The 9,286-nt window shown below is 48.3% G+C and overlaps 1 protein-coding gene across 1 annotated transcript; it reads right to left on the bottom strand.

The window, feature by feature from the left end:
* Nucleotides 1-1,275: 1,275 nt before the first annotated feature.
* LOC123042394 (putative serine/threonine-protein kinase-like protein CCR3) lies at nt 1,276-3,047 on the bottom strand. The gene is made up of 2 exons (XM_044464859.1): nt 2,571-3,047; nt 1,276-2,376 (listed from the first exon to the last, which is right to left on the bottom strand). The coding sequence occupies exons 1-2, from the start codon at nt 3,045-3,047 to the stop codon at nt 1,276-1,278; spliced, it is 1,578 nt and encodes a 525-aa protein (XP_044320794.1).
* Nucleotides 3,048-9,286: the final 6,239 nt, after the last annotated feature.

Genomic DNA, 9,286 nt, shown 5'->3' with positions numbered 1-9,286 from the left:
AAAGGGTTGATGAGAGTCAAATTAGCCTTTTTCAATAGGACAAAGTTTATTATCGAAAATGGCATAACACGCGTTTCTGGGAGGACACTTGGCTAGGAGAGACACCCCTCGCGCTTCAATGCCCGACTCTTTATAGTATTGTTCAACGACGCGACGCGTCTGTGGCAACAGTATTTCAGTCCACCCCCTCAATATTCAATTCAGGAGAACTCTAGCCGGTAATCATTGGGAAGCTTGGCTCCGTTTAGTGCATAGACTGATGGAGGTCCAGCTATCTCAACAACCCGATCAATTGCGCTGGAAGCTTACTAGGACTAGGGAATTTACAGTTAAATCGATGTATCTCGATGTTATCAACTCTAGCTCCATTTCTAGTTCCAAACATGTTTGGAAAGTCAAAGTTCCTTTGAAAATTAAAGTGTTTATGTGGTTTGTCCATAAACAAGTCATCTTAACTAAGGACAATCTCGCAAAGTGCAACTGGACAGGACCTACTAGGTGTAGTTTTTGTGATCGGGATAAAACTATCAAACACATTTTTCTTGACTGCTCGCTGGCAAAAGTGCTATGGCGGACGGTGCACATAGCCTTTAATATTACTCCTCCGAACTCTGTCAGCATGTTATTTGGAACGTGGCTTAACGGGATAGAGGCCGAAACAGCGAGACACATGCGCGTAGGAGTATGTGCTTTATTGTGGGTAGTCTGGAACTGCAGAAATGACTTGGTTTTTAATAGAACAACAAATTTTCCTTTTTTGCAGGTTATCTTCCGAGCCACTGCATTGATCCGTATGTGGTCGCTACTCACTCCGACGGAGGTCAGGGAGCATTTAGTTACTGGATCTATCGGGTGGGAGATGGTAGCACGGGATATTTTCAACCGGTTTGGATGGCGGTCATGTAATAGGATAGGCAATTAGTTTCCTTATCTTGTTTATGCCTGCCGGTTGTGGCGCTATGGTTACTTCTTTTATAGGCTCTATGTGAGCTTTTCTTTACTTTCATTACGACTTTAAGACCTTTGTTGAACCTATTTGCTTTTTAATAAAATTGGCCGTATGCATCGTTCTGATGCAGAGGCCGGGGAGTCTCCCTTTTCGAAAAAAAATATAATTAGTATAAAGTTGAGTCACTTATTTTGAAACGGAGGGGAGTATGTACTTTGAATTTGGATCTGAATTTTGTTTTGTTTTGCGAATACGATCTGAATGTTTTAGAAGATGTAAACACATGCCTTGCAAACATTCACAATATTTTTTGATTTTTTAAACATTTAAATCAGACTATTGAAATTGGTATCATACGAGCATGTAAGTGATGGTACCATCTGATATTCTCCCCGAGAGTCCTCGTCTGATTCTACAAACTCTTGGACTTTGATCTTGGAGAAGTCGGCTTTGGTAGCCCTCTCATCAATCTTGGCTGCGGCCTCGGCTTCAATAGTGTACAGCTTAGAGTTATCACGCTCTATGAGCCCGAGCGCCATATCGAGGTTGGTCACCACGTCTGACATGGCAGGCCGGTCCTGGCGCCACAAACAGCGTGCGGCCGTGTACGCCACAAGCTCCAGCGCCTGGAACTGCCCCGACGTCGGCTCTGGCGACGGGCGCCTGTCCAGCAAAGGCCCCAGGTTCCCACCGTCGATGAACGGGACAGCAAATCCAGCCAAGGTTTGTGCCTCCTCCCAGCTAGGCGGCCTCCCGGTCAGCACCTCCAGCATCACCACGCCGAAACTGTACACGTCGCTCGCCGGAGTCACACGGTGCGTGCGGCGGTACTCCGGGTCGATGTACCCAAAGTGGCCGACGACCTCCCCAACGAGCTGACCATGTAGCTCGCCCTTCGACGCCGCTTGCAAAACAGCGGCGCGGAAGCCGGACACGCGGGCCGCCCAGCTCTCGTCCAGGAGGATGCTGGACGAGCTGACGTTGCGGTGGATGATCTGCGGAGTGGACACGCGGTGCAGGTGGTCGATGGCTCTAGACGCCCCCAGCAGTGCCTGGACGCGCACCTTCCAGGAGGACGTCACCGGCGACGCAGAGGCAGAACGGCGGCCTCCGCCCAGCGTCAGGTGGTCCCTGAGCGTGCCGTTGCTAGTGTGCTGATACTGGTACACGAACATGCGATCGTCGTCCTCCGAACACCAGCCCACGAGGCCCACGATGTGGTCGTGACGGAGGCGGGGGAGGATCTCGAGCTCCGCCACGAACGCACCCTCTTGTTCGTGCCGTTGTCGCCCGTAGTTCTTCAGGCACTTGACTGCCACCTCCAGGCCATCGTGAAGACGGCCCTTGTACACCGTCATGGAGCTGTCCTCACTGAGCACGTGGAGGAAGTTTCCGGTCAAGATTGTGATCTCCGCTGACGTGAACTCCTATATATGGAAGGAAGACGATGGCACAAAGCACAATTACACACAGGTAATTAAGCTCTAAAAGCAACAAGATGAAACCCCACTGCTGGTTACTACTCTACTCCCTCCGTTCGGAATTACTTGTCGCAGAAATGGATGTATCTCTAGATACATCCATTTCTGCGACAAGTAATTCCGAAGGAGGGAGTACTTACCTGCAGCTCCAGCGATGGCGCCGTGTCAGATGCAGTTGCAGCTATAGGTAGAAGAACGCTGGTAGTGGTAGGAGTTTGAGGAGGAATGATTTGATCGAGGCGGCGGGTAATGGAGATGTGGCTGAGCAAAGGGATGAGGATGAGGTGGGAGTCGATCCTGCCGTTGACTTCCCTGAACTTCTCGGCCTGGACGCCGGCGTACAAGAATTTCCTGCTCGCGCTCCATTTCTGGCAAGCGACGATGAGATGGTGCGCCTCCTGGAGCGTGTCGCCCAGCCCGGCCAGCGGCTGCGCCACCTCCGGGTCCTGCAGCTTCAGGCGAGGCAGCAGCTTGCCGATCACCGACACGCGCCGCGCGAGGTGGTCGCACTCTAGCTTGTTCTGCTTCACTGTCTCCGCCGCCTTGGTGATCTTCGTGACGAGCCCATGGACGTACAATGCCGGCTGGGCTGCCGTCGCCACCGTGGTGACCGCCATGGCACCAGACTACACTGTATACCAACTACCAAGCGTAAATAAAGTTTATTAGTAGGAGTACTTCAACTGGGAGCAATTAAGCCTCGGTGCTTTTGTCACCCCCCTTTGATCTCCTGCTGTCGCCTCGTTTTTCTCCGCCCAAAATATTGTCCTATCTCGGTCTTTTTTGTTGCAAACTCCGACGCCTTTTTCTTAAAACATCGATTCTATTTTTGTAGGCAAAACTCATAAACCTTTTTTTACCGGTCTACAGAAACAAACCAAAGATCATGGGATTGGCCTAACCAAACAAGACGATTCGCGGGCGTAGATGAAATTCCTCTACGCGCTCCATTTCTGGCAGGCGGTGACGAAATCATGCGCCTCCTGGAGTGTGTCGCACAGCCTCCGGGAGTGGTTGCGCCACCTCCGGGTCCGGCAGCTGTAGGCGCCACAGCAGCTCGCCGATCACGGAAACGCGTCGTGCGAGGTGGTCGCGGTCTAGTGTCGGGTTGTTTCCGCCGCCTTGGTGATCGTCGAGATGAGCCCGCGGGCGTACAAGGCCTTCTGTACCACCGTCACTGCTACTCCCAGTACCGCAAGCTCCATCACACCACTTTGTACACTGTATACCAACGAACTAGCATTAGGGCATCTCCAACGCCAACCCGCAAATCGGAAACCGCATCTGTCCGCGGACGGGAGGGGGGAGATACAGATGCAGGAGCGAATCATCCAAGCGTAGTCGCATAAATTTTAAACCGGGTTTCAACTAACCAAACAAATTTCATCAAACACAATAGAATTCATTAAAATTTGGATAGAAAAATAGCACAAATCATCCATACATAGCATCCACATAAGTCTAGTACAACAATAGTTCAAATTCAACAAGAATTAGTTTAAATTCAACGAGATTAACGGATGTTCAATAATTTTTTCATGGATGGATCATTTGACCCAGTACCTACCAGGTGTGGTGTCTGTCATGGCCGTCGTCAATCTGGGGGCGGAGGGTACCTGGCTGCGGACGAATCCTAGGTGGACGGCGTCATAGTACAAGGCAAGCGGGTGCGTGGGTGGTGGTTGTGGACGTCCGGCAATGCCTGGGTGAGGGGCAGAGAGGTATATCAGTAGTGTTGGAGGAGGAGAGTGCGGAATGCAAAGCAAGGGGAAGTTGGGGCGGAGTGAAAGAGAATGGGACCAAGAGGGCGATTTGAGTGGGCCGGAGCTGTGGATATTGTGTCACATTTCTTCTTGTATGATGAACATGGCTAGTTTGCTTCGAAAGGTTGTGCCACTATACAAAGATAATTGTGCAAGGAATGATAAGATAATATGAAGCTGCTTGAATTGATGCATGTCCGTTGAGTTTGTGTACGATAAGATTGATAGGATTCTAAAATTGAATTTTAGCACAAGTGTGGCTTTGTTTTAGGAGTGCAAACGAGCTGGGCTTGGGCTGTTAAATTAGATCGGGCGGGAATTTGCGGGAGCTGTTTCTCGCGCTATGGCACCGCCCAATTCGGGTTCCTGCGAGAGCGGGTTTCAGGCGTTGTTTTATTTTCTCTTTCTTCTGTGCATTTTCTATGTTGGTTTTCCTCAGGTTTACTTGCCGGTTTTTTTGTTTGTGTTTCTTTACTAGTTTCCTTTGGTTGTTCTTTTTCATTTTTTCTTTTCTTTTATGTTTTCTACATCTATTTTCAATGGCTTTCTGGGTTGGTTTTCTTTTAGGTTTTGGTTTGAGTGTTTCCTTTCTTGTTTTCTTTGGCTTTCCCTTTTTTTCCTTTTCTTTTTTTCGACACGTGTATACTTTTTCTTCATACACAATGTAGAAAATTTGTACAGACCGGAAACTTTTTTAATACACATTTAACATTTTTCTAGAAACATTTTTGGAATGATATGAATCATTTTTAAACTACACAATCATTTTTATAATTTTGTATAAACCTTTTTCTTATTTCACAGACATATTTTTGAAATGCATGAACATTCTTTAAAACATAACATACATATTTTGAATGGTACCTCACATTTTTTAATTTAAACAAACAAATCATTTTGTAAACAATATTTTAATCGTCACGCACATTTTTTGTAACACCATTTTAAAATGTAAAAAAAAGTAATGCTATCAACACCTTTTGAAATTACACTTTTTACATTGCATTTTACCTTTTAGATTTTTATAAGTTAATTTAAGTGTTGTAATATATGTATTTCGAATATTTTGGAAATTATGAGCAAAAAATAAAAAAGAAGGCAAATGTAAAAACAAAGAAGAATAATGAACTAACCTGCAGGAAGGGAATTGGCCAGCCCATTAGTAGCGAAGCTGAAGACAAATGTAAAAACAAAGAAGAATAATGAGCTTCTGGCTCGCATAAATAAAGAAAGACAAAGCCGCTCTAGCAGATATTTGCGGGACTGAGTTGAGCTGGGCTTGGGCTATTAAGTTGGATCAGACAGGGGGACTTCGAGGACTGAACCGAGCCAGGCCAGAGGCAGCGAATGGCGAAACAACAAGCCCGTTATGAAAGCACGTCTCCGTCTCTCGGCTTTTCCGCGATAGTGGATTAGATAGTACCACATCGCCCAGCGAGAGCGGAGGAGTCCTTAAGGGTATTATAAAAGGAGGGCCAGGCTTAACTAGTTCATAATAAAGTCAAGCCCAGCGTCTGTCAAGATGTGTTTGTCGCCTGTTTGTCATTAAGTTTCTTAGTGCCTTTGCCATCCTAGTGAAAGGTCAAAAGGTACTTAGAAGCTTAATGAGAACATGTGACTAACGTACTTTGAAACGGAGACTTAGACAGGTTTGTTACGTCTTTTTGACATAAAATTAACACTTCCTCCCAAAATATAAGATGTTTTTAAGGGAAATGATTCTAATCAGACTGCCGATCTGGTGCGAGGCATCCGTCACCTCCCATAGCCTGGTGTCACATCCTAGTTAGTCATGCATTAGAGTGTTGCATCATGTTTACTCTTTCATCAGAAACCTGAAATGGGGATGACAGAACCCCAGCTCCCTCTGGAACCAACTAGGGTTTACTAAAAACTTTTTCAATGAACCTGAAATGCCCTTCTAAAATGCCATTATTTTTGTCTTGGTTCAGAACCTCTGCCAAAAGTGGTGCACATTTTCCTAGGCCAGCTTAGGGTTTTTGAATTAAATCTTAAATATTTGAATTTGGGCATTTAAAATTATATAAAATATTTAAATGCTCAAATAACTCCAAACTAAAATGTTTCATGTTGGAAATAATCCAACTATGGATCAGGAGTAGTTTGGTGATTTTAGGAGTAGCCTAAGTATTTTATTTAATTCAACAAAGTTGCAGAAGTATTAAAAAACAGAAAACAGAAAGAAAATGGAAAAAGCTTACCTGGCGCCCAGCACCCGGCCCACCAGCCGGCCCAGCCCAGCACCGCGCCAGCGAGCTGCTTGCCGGCCAGGCAGGCAGGCAGGTGCTCGACGGCGAGCACCGCATGGGTGCCACGCACCTGCTCGCCGCCTCCCTCGCCCGGCTAACGCCGTGAATCGGCCTCCCTCTCTCCCCCGAACCCCCCAGACACCCCCTCTCCCCTCCAGTTCCTCCCCCTCGCACGCCCCAGCCATGGCCGACGCCATCGCCGCCACCCCCTCGCCGTAGCCACGCCCTCCGTCAACCCCACGCCGTGCCGCCGTGTCCAGGAGCTCCGCCGCCGTCCACTTCATCGAGCTAGCCGAGCCCCGTGTGCTCGAGCGGCCCGAGACCACCGCACCGACCTCGCCCGAGCTCGCCGTCGCCGGAGATCCCCTTCAACGCCGTCGCCGCCTCAGCTCGTCCCCGACCCCGCCGGTGGCCTCTACGGGAGCGCTGTGAGCCTAGCTACTCCTCCGACCCTCCCTCTCTCATTCCCGAGCCGTGTAGCCACCGCACGAGGATCACACGCCCGCACCGCCGCGGATCTCGTCGCCGACGTGCTTCCGGCCACCCTCCGGCCACAAGCTGGTGTCCATCTTACTCACCGAGTCCCGCAGCACCTAGCTAGCCACTCCCCGAGCCTCACCGACCCCTCTAGCGCCAAGTTCATCTTCGGCCGAACCCCGGTGGCCGCCAAAGTCGTCGCCGGCGCCAACTCCGGCCACCCCGACCCCAACGGACTCCACCAAGAGCTGCGGCTTGTCCTCAGCTCCACTCCGGTGGTCTCCGCGACCCATTTGGTGGCCGAAACGGCCAAAACCACTCCCGCCGCCGCGTCGGGCTCGCCGGCGGCTAAACGCCGGTGCAGCCGACCCGGGTTTGACCACGGGTGGGCCCTGGTTGACTCCCCTGAGTCAATGACAGGTGGGGCCCAGCCCTGTTAATTAAACAGGTTTAGTTTTAATTAAACTTTAATTAAAATAATCACCCTGACATGCGGGACCCACTGTCAGGTTTGACCGGACGTGTTCCGTTGACCTGCTGACGTCACACTGACGTCAGGCTGACGCAATAATTGATTTTCTGGAATTATTCTAATATAGGAAATTTCAGAATATAGTTTAAACTTCAAAAATTCATAACTTTTATTCTGTAACTCCAAATCAGACAAATTATATATGAAAAATGATCAGAAAAATCCAATCTATCCATCTGTGCTATTTTCATGCATGATTAACCAAGTTAACTTGATGTTTAATGCAGAACAAGGAAAAGCACTTTAAAAGGCCATGTTTGAGTTTGAAATTTGAATCTTTGATTCAAATTGGTTCAAACCCCTCTGGTTTTAGTTGCATTAGCCCAACACACTCATATTGCCATGTTTCATGCATGCATCATATTGTTGCACATTGTTTGGTGATGGTTGTGTATCGGTGTCCTTTGCGACAGGTTCTGCCTCCGAGGAGTATCGTGATTACCCTAACGAAGAACCGTATCAGTGCATCGAACCATCAGGCAAGCAACCAACCATTTGATCATATCGATACAATCCCATGTTCTCGCTCCTGCTCTCTTTTACTGCATTAAGACAACGCGTTTCAAACTGCTGTGTGCTACGGTAGTTGAACCCATTTCCTCTGCATGACCTGTCATTGCCACAGTAACTAGATGAAACCCACTAGCATGTGTAGGAGTTGATTGAGCCATATGTATGTGTTGATCCTACCTTGCTATGCCTGCTATGCTTAGAGTCGTGTCAGGTCTGGTTCATCTGGGTGATGGCTAGAGTGAAATGATTATGTCGGTAATGAGAGTGGTGTGGTGAACACGATTTGGTAAAGGTATCGATGAGAGGCCATGTAGGAGTACATGGTGGGTTGTTTCATTGAAGCCGACCCTAAGCACTGAGATCTGTATGTGTGATTTAAGATACAGCTACTACCATGCATTGGGCCCTGAAATATGACCCCGCTCGACTTCTTATTCACCCTAGCTCTCTGTCCAGGAGTTGCAAGTAGTTTCTGGTGTTTGTAGCCTACTGGAGGCCGTGGACAGCGCTGACCGTAGGGGTGGGCTGTGATGCGGTAGGTACGTGGCACGGTGTACCGAATACCCGTTAGGTATCTCGGGAACCCTGTTCACATCGTTCGGGGCCGTATGGGAAACCTCGGCCGGACTCCCTGTGGATGGAACCTGGATAGGCGATAAACCTGGGCTAGAGACTTAAGTGTTTAGGTAGGTCGTGGTCTACACCCACGTCGGCTTTCGCTTGAAGTCTGCCGAGCACATGTCGTGTGCAGACGCTAAGTGGTGGAAACATGTATGAATAAGTACACCCCTGCAGGGTTATCATGATCTATTCGAATAGCCGCGTCCGCGGTAAAGGACTACTTGGTTGCCTATACAGTTCATAGACAAGTAAATGGAAACTACTAAAAGCCTCAAGATAAGTGTGAGTGCCGAGGATGGCTCTTCCGTAGGAAGACGGAGGTGGATCCTCGGTAGTGTATTGAAGTGGTGAGTAGTGGACTCGTGTACGCAAAACCATTTCAAGTTGGAGTCTCGTAGGTTAGCCTAGCCAAGAGTCAAAGCTGGCTTGCTGCAATAACTCCACCAACCCTTCTTGATAATATGCATGTATGTAGGTTCTGATGTAAGTCTTGCTGAGTACCTTTGTACTCATGTTGCTATAATTTACATTTTACAGAAGACGCTGCAACCCCTTCTGATGGGTTCTACGTAGACGTTGACATCAACGAGTAGGCTAAAGGCCCAGGTGGTGATCCTGAGCTTGTGAAGGACCACGTAGTATAGCTAGGCTTTCCAAGCCTCTTTTATCTTTCTAGTTGT

The sequence above is a fragment of the Triticum aestivum genome, chromosome 2B (genome assembly GCF_018294505.1).
Source record: "Triticum aestivum cultivar Chinese Spring chromosome 2B, IWGSC CS RefSeq v2.1, whole genome shotgun sequence".
NCBI lineage: Eukaryota > Viridiplantae > Streptophyta > Magnoliopsida > Poales > Poaceae > Triticum > Triticum aestivum.
Note: the sequence above shows the minus strand (reverse complement) of the source record. Positions and strands in the feature narration are given on the sequence as shown.